The sequence below is a fragment of the Lepisosteus oculatus genome, chromosome 5 (assembly GCF_040954835.1).
Source record: "Lepisosteus oculatus isolate fLepOcu1 chromosome 5, fLepOcu1.hap2, whole genome shotgun sequence".
Lineage (NCBI taxonomy): Eukaryota > Metazoa > Chordata > Actinopteri > Semionotiformes > Lepisosteidae > Lepisosteus > Lepisosteus oculatus.
In genome coordinates this window covers 20,318,653-20,338,979 of record NC_090700.1, presented here as the reverse complement: position 1 = coordinate 20,338,979, position 20,327 = coordinate 20,318,653, and the positions used below count along the sequence as shown (strand labels likewise).

Sequence of the window (20,327 nt, the reverse complement as noted above, 5' to 3'; positions counted from 1 at the left end):
ATTTGTGACGTGGTTTGACTTGTAAGACCAGTATAAAGAGCATTATAATAATCCAATGTAGGAAAACGTTATAAGATTACTTAATGCAGAAATGTACTGTATTAAACAGATTCTGTATCTACACATGCACTCATCACACTAGTTTTCATCTCGCCCAGCCATTCTGGCCTTGTATAAAACTGTATTAACAACAAGACAGAAGAAAAAAACAAACTGCTGTGGCTGAGGGTCATTCAAGAGACATGCTACATTAATCCTTTAAGCCTTGTGTACATTAAAAAAATATTTTTATTTTTAGACTAGAGTAACAGTTAACACTTCCTTTATCTGATTTCCATTTTTTATAGTAACAAACTGAGTTTCCAGTGCATTTAAAGAGTTCTAAATGATCTTCAACACATCACATAAATTTCAACAATACAAAATTAATTTTGGCAATTCAAATCAAATATGACTGATAAAAAATCAGGAATAAATCTTGAAACATGCTTGCAGGCTGTTGCTCAAGTGTGTCAGCTTGGACCTGTGGTTTTCATACTAAATGCAAACTGACTTCCTGTACAGACGAGACAACTGCCATTTTCACGAGACGCATTTATCACCTGGGATAAAAAATGAAAAATGGCTCTAACAGCTTTTCTATTCTTTGCTGTCATCACTGAAGGTAGGCATAACATATGTGACATAAAATTTAATCGAAATGAATGTTTTACTTTTTTATATTTTTTACATGATTTAAAATCACAGTGTATTTAACACTGCTGCCATGAACCACAGATAAGTATTGGTTCATAATAGAACTGGAAAGCTGTAGAGGAACAAAGTGTGAAATAATATATTATATATGACAACCTATTGCAAATATCATTGACTCCTTTCATCTGATATTCAAGTAGAATATTTGCCATCTGTATTGAACATTCTCTTGTACTTTTTTGCTAATACTAAGAGATCAACAAAGAGCGGATATTCCTTTTGTTTGCAGTATGCTGCAGTCAAAAGGTGGTCAGTGTAAAAAAAATTTTGGTCATTGATTGCTGGAGACTATCAGAGACAGATGCTTCAATACGAGTGAATCTAAATCCTTTTATCAGATTGTCACAGATTACTATTCCAGTGAAACTTGTTCCTTCTTTATTTTTCCAAATAAAGCAAAAGTATTTTTAAGTTTGCAGATACATTCTTGTAATGGTTTTATGGTCCATGCTGTGGCAATTACACATACTGTATATTGCTACAGGTATTCAATCATCTGCTTTCTCACTTTAAGCTAGCAGTTTGTAAGCAGTTTACAGGGCTCTGTTGTGTTCAATGGTGTTATTGCTATGATTTTAGTGTTTCATCACGGTTAGTTTTAAGCATTTGGTTAAAATTTCTCTGCACACAAAATGTGCTTTCTACTTTAAAAACTTCATTCAAGTGCTCAAACTGATGAGAAGATATAATATAATGATATAAAGATATAATGTTCTAGGTACCTCGCATATTAACAGCCATAGTAAATTCCAGACTACAGTGTATTTCTCTTCTTGCTAGAAAATTACAGCTAACACATTGGGCTCTTACTTTCTATCACACTGTGAAGATCAAGCAAACAAATCTGTTTTATTTTCTTTTTGGATAATGACCTACAATGAAAATGCAAACAGCAACATCAGCTTCATGCACAAAGGTGGTTTGTGTTTTTATGCAGTTGTGTGTTCAACATGCAGCCACATTGCTATGTATGCAATATGTTTACCTCTAACCACACCAGTTAAGTGTTCCTATTGCCTCGATCTAATTATGTGTGGTATCCTCACCTTCCTGTTCAACAAAAAATAAACCACAATTTCATTTCTTCACTTATTCATGTGCTTTAGGATTTTCTTTGGTAACTTCCACAATATCTAATATTTAATTTTTTTAGAATTCTGTTAGATATTGTTCCTTTACGTCAATAAAGCAGGCAGATAAAACAGACTTTTTCAATGTCTGAAACACACTCAAAAGCACAAGAGCTGTGCCTAAGCTATAAAAGGCCCTTGAGGTGAATGTATGACAAAATGTGTCTGCTTAGCTCTCCAGATGGGCAGCCATGGCCATCTACCTACTTCACATCTGCACTGAGCTACACTGTGACTTCTTGCATCACTACACTTTGATGTGTTAATGTTACTAATGTTACTTCCATACTCATAGAAGTCATTAGAACTAAATGACAGGTCTCTCTTCCAGTCTGTGATACTCAATACACAATGTGAATATGTTACTTGTCAAAATAAGAAATCCTCATAGTAACTTAAACAAAAAAGTTTTACAAAACCATCAACATTTTTTTTCTTTATACACGAATCTGATGTATCCATCATTTATAATTCATCATTAAGCCAAACTTACATTCACATTCCAATCAGCTCAGGTACTGTTAACACAAACAGAACAAATCATATCCATGTTGTTTTTTCAATTGAATTGTTTGAGAAGTGAGATGTTTTATTTTAGGCAAAATCTGGTTGCTAATATGAATCTGGTGAAAAAAAACATTTAATTTTGAAAAGAAAAGATGCATTGTGAAAGAATAGATTATTTTATAGTCACACATAATGAATGAGGCTCTCTAGAAGAGATAGAAAGGAGATTTTAATTAAGATCATACAGGGCTACACTGTTTTATAAGCCCAGAAGGGATTATCATTAATCATTTCTGAAAGATAGTGGTCTGCAGACTCTGTAGATCTTTGCTGATGACCCAGCACTACATTTGCCAAAGCCAAATACATATAATCAGATTCCTGGGCCCTGTTGGCAGACATTTAAAATGTGAAACTGTGGGACTGGTTCTCCACTGGAATATGGAACTTGAAAGGATTCTGCGTCTTCTATTCTCAAGGCAGTGTTGGAATTCCATTCCTCAAAACTTCTTTTTACAATTGAATGTAAATTAATCTAATATATTGTCCTCTCCTAATTAATTAATTGTGAGTTAACATAAGTGGTCACCATTTTTCCCCAATGGAGACACGACTGAAGCAAAGGGATGTCCAGAATCCCACTGTACAATTTTGTCAAAGGGAGAAATGAGCAACATTATTTTTAAACTAGATGACATGTTTAAATAACAGAGGTGTTTCTGTGTAAGCAAACATATGTTTTCAAGAGATAAAACACAGTGTACTACTGTATATACAAACTTCCATATAGTCGTATACCACAATAATACAACATTTTAAAAAAGGAGACAAAAATGACAAATTAAGTTTAATTTTGTTTTCTTTTTCTTTTCTATTCATTCTTATTTTCTTTTCAAAAGCAATGAATTTTGCTACATGGGTTCATCAACCTAAACTGCAACCATCTCCACTTTTGTAAAAGCAGAGAAACATGACATGTGACTTATGCCAATTAAATACTTTACTTGCAGAACATTAAAATGCAAAATCAGGCTTTCCTGTCCACAAATTAAACAATGCTCTCGATCAACAGCACACTATCCGGCATTTGAATGTAAACTTTTAACTTATTGGACAGAACTACTTTGATTCTTAATTAAGATGTCCTTAAAAAGCCTACAGTTTGTTTTTTTTTCTTCCACCCGAGTCTCTTGTCATGCATTAATAAAACTAGTAAGGTCAGCTACAGCTAACTTAACACCGGAAAGTTCATATTTTTAGATGCATCAGTAACTGTGTTCTGTGTTGCAGACCAAGACACATCATGCTGAAAATGCTTGAGAGCCAGTGTCATTCCTAATATACACTCTCCTTCTTAATGACTTATTTTATACACATCTTCTTACTGACAACATTCTGTACATTGTGACCTAGGCTTTTCATGTTGTCTTTTTTAGAACAGGATTTAATTTTGAACAGAGACATGTATTTTATTGTTTTGTCCCAAAAAGTGATATATTTGGTTATTGGATTGCTGATAGTGGAAATGCAGCTATAGTATGTACACAATTTTGTTGACAGGTATACTGTACCTTGTAAGCCCACATAATGCAGAGCAGTTGAAAGAAGAATATTAGGGAGGTCCATAAAGCAGACTTAAATCCTAACAAAAACATTGGAGATAGGAACAGTGTGGACTAATGGCTACAGGCTGGAAGGTTATGGATTCAAATTCTCAGTAGCTGTGCTGAGGTTGAACAACATACTCATCTCAGATCGCTCTATAGAGTAAATGTCAGTCCTAGTGGATAAAATAATTAGGCATGCTTTGAACATTTACTAGCAATGTTTCAGTCACACAATTATTACTTGGTTAACTGGTAACCCCTGAAATTAACTTCTGCCAATGTTTTCTTTAATGAAAAGTTTGATATATTGCAATCATCATTTCTGAAACACCAGGAAGTTTAAATGTCTATTCAGTGTGAATGTGCATCACTTGGTTTCTTCTTTATTCTTAAGGTCTGGATGGATACCATATGGAAAACAATCTCGTTTTCAGTGTCACGGTGGGCCAGAACGTCAGCATACCATGTGTTATGGAGGAAGAAAAAAATTTAAATATTGCCCAGATCGAATGGAAAAAGGCTGAAAGAGGAAAAGAAAATAAAATTGTAGTTTACAATCCCTCATTTGGGACAATCTATATGAACAAAAATGCTACATTTGAGCCTTTGAGGAAGGGGAATCCTTCTACATTGTATGGTTCACTTCTACATTTATACAACATCAATTCTTCAGATATGGGCCAGTTTGTTTGTGAGCTCACCACTTTCCCCTTGGGATCGATAAAGATCATCATAAACCTCATCATCACAGGTACTGAGCTCTTTCTGTTGTTAACACTTGGATCAAAAGTGTTTGGGTTGTCTATTCAACACAAACATTTCAGTTCACATAGTCTATTTATAGATTTTACCATAACTCTATCCTCAATCACATTATGAAATGGAAGTAACCAACTGGACAGATGTCAAAATATATATACACCTCAAGAAAAGATTTAGCCTCACCTTATAAGGGGATTCTTAATTTGCTATTAAGTAAGTCTCATATCATATTTGCCTTCTCTTGTTGTCTCCTTTATAAATTGTTGTAAACCATCTTATGAGGTTCTTAAACATCCTCTGAAAATACCATTCCTTTTATCATGGAAATATCATTTTGACCTATTTTCTGCCAGATCTGAAAACTCTCCATTACCTTAGATCTTTCCTGTAAGAGTGGCAAAGATGCACTTTTGCTCTTCTGAAACACTGTATTGTGCTTTTTTCTTTCAGGGCTAGTTTTCTAGTAAACTTAATAATGCTCTATAGGCACCCAATTTATTTATAATGTTTTATAACAAGATACAGTTTGAGGCAAAAGCTGAAGTAGAGAGAAGGAAGGTAAGTACTGTAAGGGAAGACACCATTAATGACTTGAAAATGATAATGACTTCATAGCGACTGTTATCCTGGTATGCTTATGGGAGCTTTTATAGTGCTATATAATTGTTACACATTGTATTTGATCATATTGTGTATTTGTTGAGACTGCATTTTTTAGCTTCATTCAAGTGAAGCATTCATTAGATTAATTCTTTCTTCTTCTTGGTTTCAGAACCTGTTTTCAAATTATCCATTAATGTGACTTGGCCAAAAAGGTCTATAAAAGAAGGCGATGACGTGAATGTCCATTGTGAAAGCAATATTCCAGTAGAGCAGTATTCCCTCTGGCCTCTAAACGTAAGATAGCAGAAAGTTTGGCTTAATACGTCTGCAGCTAATTTAATCATTTCTGATTTTCATGTCCAATCAAATCAACACACTCCCCATATTTGTTGCAATAATTCTGTGCAACTTGGTTGCATTTTTCTGTTCTCTAATTTCAGAATAAAACTTCCATCTACAAAAGCAAGGATGGCTTGTTCATCTTAAGGAATGTCAAACGAGATGAAAGTGGCCTGTACTTTTGCAAACCTGAATGGCTCCATTCAGACCCTTTCAAGGATAAGAACATCACAGTATACATTCAAGTTCATTGTAAGTTGAATCCTTCCCTGTATGAATACCTTTTCATGCATTATACAGTATATACCAGTGTATTTTAAATTATCATTTTTTACATAATCTTTGCACTTACACAAAATTGTGTTGTCTGATACATCTGTAGACCCAGAATCTCCTAGATGACAGTATGTACCGTAATTGGGCCAGGACCATCAGGGTGGGTCAGCTTTAGTCAGTCAGATTTCCCTTTTGTGATCATTCTGATGGATTGTCAGATCCATGTGAATTGGATTGTCAGTCTTTGTGCTTTGGAAGCTTTAAGAGAAGAAGAAATTAGCTATATTTTTCACAACTGTCCTTTTCACATCGTAAATTGATATAAACTGAAAACAATCTACATTTCAGTAGCTACTTAGGCACATACTATACAGCAGATAGTTATTTTCACTTGAAGATTTGTTGATTGAGTAGTAATGTTCTTTGGAATAACAAAATACTGAACTCAAACCATGTGATTTCTTACAAAATTGGGTGCTCTGGGTTTTGTATTTGATTATTTGGGTAAAACTCAGTAAAAACCATTGACTAAGAATCTGTAAAAATACCACTCAAAATGACACTATTTTAGTTCAGTCAAGAAAAGTAAAAGATAACACTGTGCCTTGTTTGATTAATGAAAACAGTCTATCTGTGAGAGAAGCTGCCATGCCAGTCCTCCATTAACTAGATCCCAGAAACCAGAAAACTGGTTCTGAAACAAACTACCGTATGTTAGCAGAAGGTCACCATGCCAGGCCAAGACCTTCGCAATCATCTGATCCATCTGTAATTGTTTTCAGGACAAAAAATGCCAGGGTGAAAAAGCCCACACTTCAGCAGAATGGCAAAATGACTGTATTGTTTTTCTATTTTCATTTTAAAAAATGATCTGCTTGCTCAGTGGTTATTCTGTGGTAACACTGATAGCTGAGAGGTAAATTCACCATCATGTATGGGGTAGAGAAAATCTGAGGTGGCAGGTGAGAAATTGCAGGAGTGTTTTTTTCACAGATGTATGCTGTTTTGTACTTGACCTCCTTGATGGAAGAAAACATATGTAAAGATGTCATGGTGAGCATGTGCTGAATGTATCAACAAAGACATCAAATTAACAGTTTTTCCCTTCCTGTAAGCCATTTTGGAAATGTTGATTTTCCATCAGGACAGTGCAAAACAACACAAACCTGGGATTACAATAACACATCTACAGAAAAATAGTTTCATTTTTTTGTGGGTAGATTTTTTTCCTGGCCACAGTGTCTCTGTAAAGTAGCCCCTCAAACAATCATTATTCTTGCTTCATGCATGACTACACTACCTACAGTAGCAATTATAAAGGATGCTAAGACCTTTTACCCTTTGCCACAGGTACCGTTAATCTCCCAGAATCCCCAGAGTACACACAGATCAACAACAGGAATTAATATGGTATAATAAGGATACAACAGTTAATAATGTCTACCCAACACCCAGGGCACATTATACAAAACCCAAATCCAAAACACACATTCCAGTCTGGCCATAAGCACCCCATTGGACCCCAGTTACCCAGTAAATGTCCCAAGTTCATTTAGTCCTGTAGTTCTGTTCTCTGTGTAGCTCTTTTGTAGTTCATAAGCATCTTGTCTGGTTCCGACTGTCATGAACTATGTGTCCCTGGTGTTCCCCTCCTCTACCATGTTTGTCTCCGCCCTCTCCAGGGTCCAACTACTACAATCTGTGCCTTGTAGCAAAACTACAAGGAGCAAAGCTTCCTTCTTCCATAGGTCCCAGTTCTGTCTTGACTGGTGGTTTGTAGGCCTTCTAGACAAAGGAAAAGGCTATCTAAAGATAGGCAGGTGTACTGATGCATTGATTAATTGCACCCTGTTCTTCCTTAGGTGTGCTAATTGCCCAGCATCTGTATTAAGAGGACTTTTGATAAGGGCAGGAAATGCAGAGGATAGAGCATACAGCTAAATCAACAATAAAGTGTCACTGGCCCAACAATGCAACTAACATCCATACTGTCCTCGACAACTGGTGCCCAACACCCATTCTTTTTACTCTGTAACTCCGGCCAGAGTCCAACAGAACATCAGTGGGAATGTCTCAGCAGTGTCATAACTGGTCTTCCCTGATTGTCTGAAGTTGGACAGGAAGTACTGTATATCATCCTACAGCAGTCTGACTATAGGCTGATCAGGTCTATGCATCAGTACTTTGAGTATTGTGTTCATTCTGAGGGAGGTCATATCTGATGTCATGTTCTTGTTCTGACAATGTGCCATGTTTCATCCTGAAAGAGTATCATGATTTTCCAATATATATTCCATTCACATTTTCCATAACTTAACATAAGATAGATACCTATGTTTAAAATGTTAATTATATTTACTAGATCTGAGTGTTCCATTTCTTTTTTACATTGTAAAATGACAAAATATAAAGGGTCTCAGAAATTCCAAGATTAATACTTTGAAAAGCTGATATGTTGCTCTTTAACTTTATCTTCTTTAACAGATCTGGATAAAATTGAATGTGATATTCAGAGTCCAATAGAAGCTGATCTAGGTACAAATCTAAAGATTGACTGTCATTCAGAAGCTTCTCAGCCTCCTGAATACATTTGGAAAAAGGTAGGGTAATGACAGTACAGCATAATATTGTACTGCTGTGTGTATGAAGATGAAAATATAAAACCCTGGACAGTCTCAAAAGCAGCTGTTTAAGCTGTACTGTATATAACAAACTTGATGAGCTGGATTTTATTTTTTGGGCAATGCCAGTGCAACTGTCTTAGCACAGGGTTTCAGCAATAATGTCTATGACATTACAGTTGCTGGAATAACTTCTGAGGTTTGTGCCGCTTACAGTTTCTTTGTGAAGTGGCTCAAAGCACATTACTGTCTTGCATTTGGCTTGAAAACAGGAACATCTCAGGGAAACTGTTTCTCAAAGCTATTCTTAATTAGTATTAAGATACTAATAGGGGACATTAAAAACTAACTGAAAATTCCAAGAACAGAACGAACACATGTGACGGGGGAAATTATTATAGACAAAACCCTAAGTCTGGATTCTGTGTGTGGAAATATTTATATACAGTACATATGTATATATATAGGGCTTGATTAGAAGAATAGTCCACATCTATAGAAAATGTATACATCCTTTCCAAAGTAACACATTTTGTAGCCTAACAGCATAATGTTAAGACATATTAAATCAGAAAGTACTTTACCTTTTTTTAATATTGTAACATATAACGTCCAAGTGAAAAACAATTGCTCGAACATTTTGGAAAGCAATTACAAAAGAAAATGGGTTGATTTGAAAGGGATCTTGATTGTGTCTGATACAATGTCTGAGATATTTGCACAATGCACGTACAGTTGGGCTTCATAATAAACTGCAAAAAGTCTACTAAAGCTTTAAATACAAATTGAATTCTAACTAGTAATGTTTAACTTTTTATCCTTCTACACAAAAGGACAATATGACTGTCTCACGTTCCCGTATTCTACAAATTGAAAATGTGACCAGTGAGATGACTGGAGTCTACAAACTGACAGCTACAATAAAGGATGTCGTCCTTGAACGTCAGAAAGAGTTTTATATAACTCTAACGAAAGGTATGTCTTAGCCACATACAGTATAGACATAAGGCTTATATTTTTGGCAGTTTAAATATGGACAAACCACAAAGAACAGCTTAAAATGATTTAAAGGCCTATGCTTCTTTTGTCAACGTTGATACTTTATGTAACCTGTCTCTTGTAATCTCATCATGATTACATTTCAGTTTCTGTCACAAGCTGAATAAAGCAATTATCATACCAGCTTTTAATACTCCTAAAATACCAGGCATTACTCTCCCAATCTAAACGGTTCTCAAATGCATTAGACTCATCCATTTGTAAATTGTAAATTCATAAGGAATTTTTAAGTGTAAAATGTTGACACACTCCAGAAACACAACCCCATTGTTTAAAAGAAAGCTTACACAGGGCAAAGTTTGCTTTATCATCCAAGTGTTTGCTTTGATCTCGTTTCATCATGAAACCATTAAAACTGATCTGTGATATGGTGCTTTAAGATCAAATACTCCAAAGAAATCAATATTGGATGTATCCACCACGATCTTAAATGCAAGTAAGCAAACAGCTTGGCATAACACAACAGGGATTTTACAAATGGACAGTTTGATTTACAGATGGAAAAGAAGACAGGCTAAGCTGAGAACAATTAGCAGTGCATGATGTTAAACATCTAATCAAGAAACATCACTGGTTCAGCTCTGAGTCATGTACCTTAACATACTGAGTGTAACAACGATTCCCCAATCACAACTGGTTGTTAGTCTGCCAGTGCACCCTAACCCTAACCCTGTCTTCCAGTAAAATAGAATCTTTATTGAGAGGTTTGCAGGTTTACAGTGACAACAGCAAAAGATGCACTACTTATCCAGTCGTCAGTGACTCTCCTACCAGGCACTGTGGTGGAAGCAGCATGTAAAATGACTATTGCAGGTGGGCTTGTCAGAGGTGCATGTCTGCCCTTTTCTCATTCTCTCCTTGGGGGTACAGGAGTCACAGCTGTGAACTGAGTCCCGAACATTGGACACATACTGTAGGACAGGTGCATAAATGACAAATATGGGCAATTCCAAATCTCTCATACACATTAAATATAAAAAATGTCACAACTTTGACAACAACAAGCCAGCAGCTAGTGTTTGCATTAATGGTCCCCTACAACCATGTAGGGCTTAATCTGCAAGTTTTGTGACGAAGATGTCCCAACAGAATTGCACACCAAATCTTACTTTTCTAATTGAATATCTTCCCATCTTTCTCTTTTTCACGAGGAACCTGTGAAACTGGGGTTTAAACAAAGTCTACATCCTACAAATCCACAAGAAGGCAGCCTTTAATAAAGTATAGATTATAAGGCCATTATTTTTATTTCACACTCACTGTCAATAAACAAATCTCTCCTAAACCCGTGCTTTACCTCTATGGGCTGTTAAGGAATTCTTATATTTTTTAATCCAGAGTTCCTGTGCTGATTTGATGCCTTTTTAGGAGCAACACACTAGTAAGTCTTAAATGAGGTGGTATGAGCCCCGAATAAAATCCTTACTGGATCCTCATCTGCCACACAGAGAATTTACTCCTTATCAGTTAAATCAGTTTGGATTTGCTTCTATTGTCAATAGCCCAGCTTTGAAACACCTCTTAAATGTCTTACTACTTGCAAAATGTGAAGCTGAGCTTCATTAGCTGAAACGTTCCATTTTGGTGGAAATAGATTAATACAGTATACTCCTTTCACATTATATTTCTGTCCCGGGAGCTACAGTGTTCACCACATTTTAAAACTCTATAACAGTATTCCTGCCTGCTTTCATTAAGGCCTTGAGGCAGTGTGGCACTTTCTGATGAATTTCATGACGATCCTGGGAATTGTAGCATGTCAGTAGCCTCTAAATATATTCCCACCGTCAACTATTCTGACAGCAAAAAAATAATGTGCCCTGGTCAAAGAAATTATTCTCTTTTGCTTCATGTATCACACTTCATGTATCACACTTTGTCACATCTTTCTAAAAGAAACCATATGGAAATTATTTTTGTGAAATATTATTCATTTTCATTTTTATATTCACCCCACTCCTTACAGAAATTATGAAATGATAATGTGTGTGTGATAGAATTCACAGTGCACAATTTTCAAATGCACCAAAGTAATTCTGTGTCTGCTCAGAATTATACAAAGAGAAAAACATTCAACAACTACACTTTTCAACCACTGATTTACTTGTATAGATCTGTCTTGGAAGGGATCCATTTATCATCAGAAATGTGCCACTTCAATTCAATTCAATTCAATTCAACTTTATTGTCATTAAACTTACACAGGTGCATAGTATAATGAAAAGTGTTTCTCATTAGTCACTCAGGTGCAGTATATAAATATAACAGAAGATGAGACAATAGACAGTTACACAATAAGACATTTACACAATAGCAATAATAGTAACATGTAATAACATAACATAAATAACATGTAATCAAGTAATCAAAAACTGTGCAAAATTCCGCAAACAGAGAAAATTTAACAGGACAAAAACAGTGCAAGGTAATTCTTGGAACAGTGCAAAAAAATAGTGTGGTTAAAAGTAGTATGGTTAATTAATATTAAATATTATTATGCCTGTTACAATTTTACTGAGCTATCGAGGGGACAGTACAATTTTGGCTTACATGTGTGTGTGGTGGTGTAGGAGTACAGTGGTTGTGGGTACAGGAGGATGTTAGAAGAGATCATAATAAGGTGGAAGGAAGTGGGGGCGTCACCAACTTGACAGCTCTGGGGAAGAAGCTATTTTGGAGTCTAGTTGTGTGCGACTGGAGTGACCGGAACCTTCTGCCAGATGGTAGGGGAACAAACAAGTTATGACCGGGGTGAGTGGGGTCAGACATAATTTTGGTGGCTTTTTTCAGACTCCTGGTGTTGTATATTTCCTGGATGGATGGCAAGGCACTGCCGATGATGTGTTAGGCAGTTTTGACCACCCGCTGTAGTGCCTTACTTTTACTTCAGGTTCTGATGTATTTGAATTCTGAAATCTTACATTTGAAAATGTTTACTGACAAATACTAGAGTTCCATCTGGATTCATAAAAACTGAAGGAATGAATAAGTGAACAATTGGTGGGAAGGTCAAGGATGATGTTTTAATTGACTTATAGCAAACTTTAACACTAGAGTTCACTTTCAATGACTTTTCAAAATATAGGCCAAATCGTCTCACTGCAGCAGAGCTGACGTCAGTCTGTTTCTTGGTGCTATGTGGTTTAAAAACTCCCCATATTTCCTTTGTATGTCTAACACAAGGCATGTTGTGGTATTTTGCATCGAAATGCTGTTATGCAGTTCTTGCATTTTAAATAGGCTCTCATTTCTTTTGCTCAGCAAGTTGGCCTGGCCAGACTGAGATGTGTGGGAGAAGAAAATGAAGTTTTGTGCCCTTATTGTGATTTGGTTATTGCTCTCAGTGACTGAGTAAAACTGGAAAGTCTTAATATAGTGCTCTACTGACTAATGGGTTTAAAAAATAGTAATTCCAAATCGCCATCTAGAAAACTTTCATAGATTGTAAAAGAGTAATGAGGGAAAACTAAAAAATATCCTATATATATATATGTTTACAGATCTAAACTTGGTTTTAATTACCTCTTTCTGTGTATTATTTATCTTCTTTGTAAGACTCAAAATGTGCAATAGTGGTAGCCTCTGACAATGGGTATCCTCAGTGCCTGCCATCTCAAAAAGTCTAGCAGTATTCCATATTAACCAAGTTCTATAAAAATCAATTGTTTTTTTAAAGCATTATACCTTATGGAAATAATAAAAGAATACCATGACATATTTTCTTTAAGAACAATTTTGCTGTACATGTCATAATGTTCTGTAATTATTATTATTACTATTATATATTATTACTATTATTTTTTTTCAAATTTCAAATTTACTTTCTTAAACTTTACCTAAATCACAAGAGAAATAATTACAAGAGAAAAAATTTGGTTATAGAAAATCATAGTATTGTATGATTCAGGCTGGGAACGTGACAAAATGTTGGATTTTCAGAAACGCACAAGCAAAATGAATGGGGATGTGGACAGTTGTAGGCTAAGACAGAAAAAGTGCTGCAAAGACTTCAGAAAATGTTCAGATTTGCACTAATTCTGTTGCGTGGCTGCAACTTCTTTTTTGCTGGTATTTTTGAGTGACAAAGATTATTTTACAACCTTGCTATTTGTTGTACCTTTAATTCCATCCATCCATTTGCTAACTACTTTCTTCAACTCAGGGTCATATGGGAGCCACAGCCTATTTTGGCAATCAACAGGTACAAGGGAAGATACATCCTGGCCAGGATGCCAGTGAATTGCAGGGCACACACTCACACCAGGGCCAATTTTCTGATACGTCAAATAACTTACTTGTATGTCTTTAGACTATGGGAGGAAACCCACACAAACATTTCAGGAAATTAAATTATGTAGAGCGGTAAAATTGTTGTTCAATTATTTTTAAACACTTTTCTTTTTTATTGATCTCAGATGGCAAATATGAATTCAATACGTTCTGATGAAATACAGAACATCAAAGAGCATTGTGTTTGGGGTTTTTTTTCTAACAATGACACAGTTCCTTCATTGGTAAGTTTTTTTCAGTAGGAAAAAAAGTCTGGGACATACTGAGCCTAAACTACCACACCCACGCCTAAATTACATTACGTCTGAAAGTCCTAAGTCTAAGGTGTAAGTTGCCTTATATAACCAATGAAAAATGAAAAGAAAATTTACCTACGAAAAAAATCTAATAAAATTATTGCATTGCACTTGCTGCAGCAGACAACGGTTCTATTTCCTCCCATCTTTCAATGACATGCTGGCTGTGTTCACTGGTGTTTTAAAATTGTACTTCTTTGTCTTTTCAAGGATGGTCTCTCACCTTGTGCCCTGTGCCTCCATGATAAGCTCTGGTTTGCCATGACTCTTGCTGGGGATAAATCATTGCTGATATTGGATATGGAAAAAATAATAATTTTAAGTGATGTGCTACAAAGACTTTATATAAAATGTGTTATCTCAAAGACATTCTTTACAGTGACATGTTATAGGGATTGAAGTACATTTGATAAGACTAGATTTGGATACAAATGATTTTGCTTGGAGTAGTGTATTTGTTCTTAGATCTACTGAGCTCATGTTTTACAGATTTTGTGGTTTTCTTTTCATTAAACATCATCAATGCTTTGAAAAAACTGCAGGAGCTTGAATGTACAGTATACAGATGTCCTTGTGTTGATCCTTAGCAAAGGAGGTTTACTTTCAGACTGACACAGCAAAAATGTAAAGCACAGCATCTAGGAACTATATCTCTGTCTCTGTTGGAGTACTGACAAGGACAAGAAGTGTTCTAGAAAGGGCCAGGTTTTGTGTGCTGAATTGGTCTGGTGCCTACATTTATCATCCCCTATAGATTCTGCCATTATGTTACATCAGGACAAAAATATTCTTTAAGAGGGGACAAACGATTTGGAAAATTATTTTTAAATTACCTAATAAAAACAAATGAAGACTTTGAATTCCCAAATGAGAGGAGCCATGTGCTTGAGGCTTGTTAACTCTCTCATGGTTATCTGTACTTAATCTACACAAATGTTACTCACTCAATACTCATTGTGAGGTGATGAATCTGACAGTGAACTGTGTCACCCAGCACCGGCTGACACTGTGGTTTAACTTCCTGTTTGCTGTACTGAGGTTTGTCGCTTGTCTTTCATAAGGCCCTCCCCAGTAACAGACAAACACAACATTGGGCTTCATGGTTAAATATGTTAGATTTTTTACTTTATTACACTTTCTGTACATTGTAATATGCTTCATAGTTCAGTAGATCATAGTCATGTGTAACTAAGCAGTTGTCTGTCAGAGTTGTCCATGTCACTTTAAGTACTAGAGTACTTAAGGAAACTCTAGACACTAGAGTCTAGAGGATAGCTCTATACCTGTCCTAACCCTTGTCCTGGAGAGTCCCAGTACAGTAGGTTTTGCTGGTCAGCATTAGCCCACCAGTTTCTAAAGAGATGGAACAAGTCCACTGTAGTCCATTAAGCAGGTGATTTACTAAAATAATGTATTAATAGACCACTGGCGGCACAGAGGTACAGTGGTTAAAACTGCTGCCTCACAGTACTTGGACCCTGGGTTCAGTTCCTGAGGTGTTAATGTAACTTCATGGATATTGCATGTTCTCACATGTTCATGAGGCTTTCCTCCAGATGATCCCATTTCCTCCTGGTGTTAACAAACATACTGCTAGGTTATTTGGCTTTTGGAAACAATTGGCCTTGGTGTGAGTGTGCACCTGATTTTGTTAGTACAGTATGTGCCTTGTGAAGGATGAGTGTACAGTCCAGTGTTTATTCTGTCTTGAACCCATTGCTTGCTGGGCTAGGCTCTGGCTCCCTCACAACCCTGTATTGCATAAAGTGGTTAGAAAATGGATGGATGAATTATTAGATCATTTATCATTTAGGAGTATCTCCAACCTAAGGATTAGAGTTCTCTTAATTGAACAGAATACTTGCTGGATTCATCAAATATCTCAGGGTTGGAGAACCTTCTTCTACAGAGAAAATAAGTACAGGTACTTGCATGAGATTATCAGAGGAACCTAATGCTGCTGGTTTCAATTAAGGTTTAATTATTAAATTATGATTTAATTAAGGTTTAACCCCATTAAAGTTTTTTGAAAAAGGGTTTCTCTGTAAATAGGTATAATATAAATAGGTACAGAACACTGAAGGTGTCAAGTGTTGTGATTAGTCTAGTAAATTTAGTTTCAGAGTTGGCACTGAAGTGGGCGTCTAATATATCTCATCTGTTGATCCATGGTTAGGCAAAACAGGTATTCCTATTGGAATTTCCTACAAGTTAGGGAAGAATTGAAGAGGTTTATTTATCACCAACAAGCTCACTCTCCACTTGGGAAGAAGGTTTGAGTTCTCAGCGGACAGAGCAAGTTCAGTGCCAAGGTCAAGCTGAATGAGCCCCAATAAAGTTTTACAAAAGGGTAGAGTCATAGGATACAGATCTGGGAAGGACAGTGGTTTATTACACTATAATTGGTCCCTGATTTCCCAAATACTTTGTGGTCCAAACTGTAATCTTGTTGTGTGACTCACCTTGCATGGAAATGTACAGTAAGCATATATTAAATTAAATCATTTTATATATTGTGGGTCAGGCGGGTGGCACAGCTTGGTAGTGGTTAATCATTGTTGCCTTACAGCCCTGGAGCCTTGGGTTCAATTCCAGACCTGGAATGCTATTTCTGTTGAGTTTGTATGTTCCATTTCTTCCGAGAGTGAACCCTGCCTTTGCACCTGTTGCTTGCGGGTGACCCTGAATGGGAAGAAGCATTTAGAAAATGGATGGACTGGAGACCTGGCAACTTAATCTTTGTGTTGTAATAATAATGTGTGGGTAATTTACTGAAGAGAAATAATTAAAATGACCCTTATATATAACTCCTGAAAATCTCTGTCACTGGTCAGAATCAAATTTTTTTAACATATTCTGCCATTGCCTTATTGAATTTTAAGTTATTTTAAACTTAACAATTTAAAAATGTATTTCTAACCTTTAAAGAGGTCTTGTTCTTTTCATTATATTCATGTATGTCACCAAAAAATATCTAATTTCAGTCTTTCTGATTTGTAGGGACAGTAATTCCTTCAATCACATTTACAACCGCTTCTCCTGGTATTACTCCAAACATAAGCCAGACTGGAGGAACGGATATGTACACGGATGTTACTGCATCAACACAAGTAGCATGGACCAGTGATAGCCCTGGGCAGGTTACCAACATTTCCAGGACCACAATGACAGAACAGGAACGTGACACAACCTCTTCTGTGAATGCTACTCATGGACAAGGCTACTCCACGCATCATTCAGCAAGTACTAGCTGGCAGAACTCCAGCATGTCTTATAATGAAGAAAACAGCACAGACTTCGCAACCAAAGGCAAAGTCTCATATCCAGTCCCAGCCACTCTCAAGTACAACATAACATCCTTCACTCAAACCCCTTGGGGTTTCAACACATCTGTAGTAATAGACACAGGTACGGTATGTTACTTCATCTCCTATTTTTTAAGTTTGAACTGCCAAAGTTGTGTTCCAGATAGACTTCACTAGTAACCAAACTCATTACAAGTGCATGTTGAGCTCCATAGCCCAGACACCATAAATTCAAGCCTATGTCCCTTCATCAGCTACAGGTGGGATTTTTCAGGTGGTGTTGCACAATTGGGGTTGGGTGGAGATTAGTTGGATAAAGCTCTCTAGGCCCCCAGCACAACACTGACTTCTGGGTAGCCACTGCTCCAGCTGAGCACTCCTGTGTCAAAGGTGAGCGGTTGAATTGGTAGAACTTATTCTGCCCACCCCCATTCTGAAGAGAACATGGAATCATTGACTCCAAATATTGGCAGATATAAAATGAAAAGTATTGAATTAAATGGTTTTAATTATCACGTTATAGTCATAGTTTGTCTGTATACGAGTGTAAAAAGTGCAGCATAGACGTCCAGGTCTTTCTTCTAGAAATACACTAAGCTGACTATCATTGACTAGCTATTCAGGTTCATTATTATCTATATTTCAGTGACTGATTGTTTCTCCAGGTGCCACAGGAGGTAAAGAAGGCCACACAACAGTAGTGTTTATTATCCTGCCATGTCTGGTATGCCTCATTCTGATTGTGGTCCTGGTCAGAAGATACATACAGCAGAAGAAGTGAGTGCATTTGTCCTTTTAATATCTATTGTCACCAATTTCAATAGTTTGGATATCACTTCCGTTACTTGTTAACATTTATTTACATTTAGCAATGCATTATAGCTTTTCAAAGCATGTTTTTTCTTGTCACATATTGTTACTTTCATCGTATAATAACGTCACTGTACTGTAACTCCGGATGGGCTGAAGGTGAGTTAAATTAAGTTACTAACTCAGATGAAGACTTTTCTGCAGCACGGTGTTGAATTATTTTTAACTTTTGCTCTTTGAAGAGGGATTGGTAATTGGAACTGTGTGAGTGGATTCACTATTGAACTTGAACACTGAATGAAAAGCTACTTTCAAGATTGTAGCTTGTGAAGTGGCTTAAAAATTACTACAACAATATTTACACATAAAGTTACGCATATTGTTCTAAAGAACCATTTACTTGCTGCAGATCCAAAGGTCACTAGACAGTTATCAGTGGCCAAATGTTGTCTGTCACCTGTCTTTTAAAACCTCCTGTCAGGCTCTTTACATGTTTTTCTTAGCAGGCAATTCTCTATAAAATGACTTTGCAATTACAATGTAGTCATATTGTTTTTAACAGTTCAATCTACACACAATATCTTTTCAATTTACATTTCATGGTAACTCTGCATTAAGAAAGAAAAATATTGTAGTAGTACAGAAAAAGTATAGTGTCTTTCCACCACTTTATCCCAAGCTCTCATACATTAATAACATTTATGTATAAAGCACCTTTCAAAATCATGGACTCTGCACATTGTGATAAAGACAAAAAACTGCAATAAAAAAACAAAAGAAATGAAATAACAAAAACATATGGGATAGAATGTAGGGAAATCGGATGTAAGCCAGAGCAAAATACTTTACACCATAGAACATATTATTTGGAGTAGAGATTTGGAGACAAAGTTTTTGTCTCTCTACGAATTGGAGGAAGGGCACCAAAAAGTCTAAGCTTTAATCCCAGCTAAAATGAACAGGACCAACCTCATTGAATGTAAAGAATGTAGAGTGAGTGTAAATGTGGAGGAGTACAGTACAGTATGATAGAGCTAAGATTATCATTCCATATTCTTTTAAATGCAATCTCATATTGTTGAAGTCCATTATCATTACTAAGCAGGAGTGTATTTAAAATGATCTGAGTATGTTTATTTTTTCAAACTACCTTTCAGATTGGATGAGCCTCCATCATTTAAACCTCCTCCCCCGCCAACGAAATACAAGACAATTGAAACACAGGAAATGGTGGAAATAAACTTCAAAGATAATGCAATTAAATAGACAAGCAGCACAGTCAGCTCTGAAATGAGCCTTTTCTTATGAGTCTGAAATCCTTGCTACCCATTTTGAGAACTTTTAGCCTTTTTCCATTTTAAATGCCCTAGGAACGTCCTGTGGTAGGTTAATTTAAGAGGGGTGACTTTGGGGGTGGCATTTAGAACTCACTGCCACAAGAGGGCACAACATTTGACCTCTAATTAACCGTAAATAGCCACACTAGGGTGATTTAATTATTGGGTAATTGGTAAAGGCTTTAGAATTTCATATTCTCACAGAGTGTTTTAAGCTTTTTCTGTGTTTAAAAAGCATGCAAGGTGCTACTGTTTTGTTTAGTGTTGTTTTGCTGTGGAACTGAAAAGCCCTTTGGATTTCACTACTCTGTGGCTGTTTTTTGTGTGTGCAGTCTCTTGGGACTGCTCTGGTTAAGGGATGGGTCTGTCACAATCCCTCATTAGCCAATGAAAATAAAGCTCAGTATGTATCTTCAAAACTGAATTATTACATTCAGGCAGCCTATTTTATCCAACTCTCTATCGTTCAAAACTGGCCACTGTGATGAACAAGAGAGGTCACCCTCAATCAAATTCCAATGTCTAGAATGGAGTGTATACCTAATGTAAACATTCTTCTGTCAGATTATACAGTATGTCTACAAGGAAAGCACTACTGTCGTGGTTTCTTAAACTGCACCAAATTTTAA

General features: G+C 36.2%; 1 protein-coding gene across 1 annotated transcript; it reads left to right on the top strand.

The window, feature by feature from the left end:
* Positions 1-561: 561 nt before the first annotated feature.
* On the top strand, positions 562-20,117 carry LOC107076745 (T-cell surface protein tactile). The gene is made up of 9 exons (XM_015341817.2): positions 562-664; positions 4,395-4,751; positions 5,535-5,659; positions 5,806-5,956; positions 8,465-8,580; positions 9,435-9,576; positions 17,247-17,654; positions 18,217-18,328; positions 19,519-20,117. The coding sequence occupies exons 1-9, from the start codon at positions 622-624 to the stop codon at positions 19,625-19,627; spliced, it is 1,563 nt and encodes a 520-aa protein (XP_015197303.2). The 5' UTR covers positions 562-621; the 3' UTR covers positions 19,628-20,117.
* The last annotated feature ends 210 nt before the right edge of the window (positions 20,118-20,327 follow it).

Excerpts from the sequence above, each read along its gene's own strand:
- LOC107076745 (XM_015341817.2), top strand. The coding sequence starts at position 622 with ATGGCTCTAACAGCTTTTCTATTCTTTGCTGTCATCACTGAAG. Across the intron at positions 4,752-5,534 it reads CATAAACCTCATCATCACAG|AACCTGTTTTCAAATTATCC; the intron begins GTACTGAGCTCT and ends TCTTGGTTTCAG. Across the intron at positions 17,655-18,216 it reads ATCTGTAGTAATAGACACAG|GTGCCACAGGAGGTAAAGAA; the intron begins GTACGGTATGTT and ends TTGTTTCTCCAG.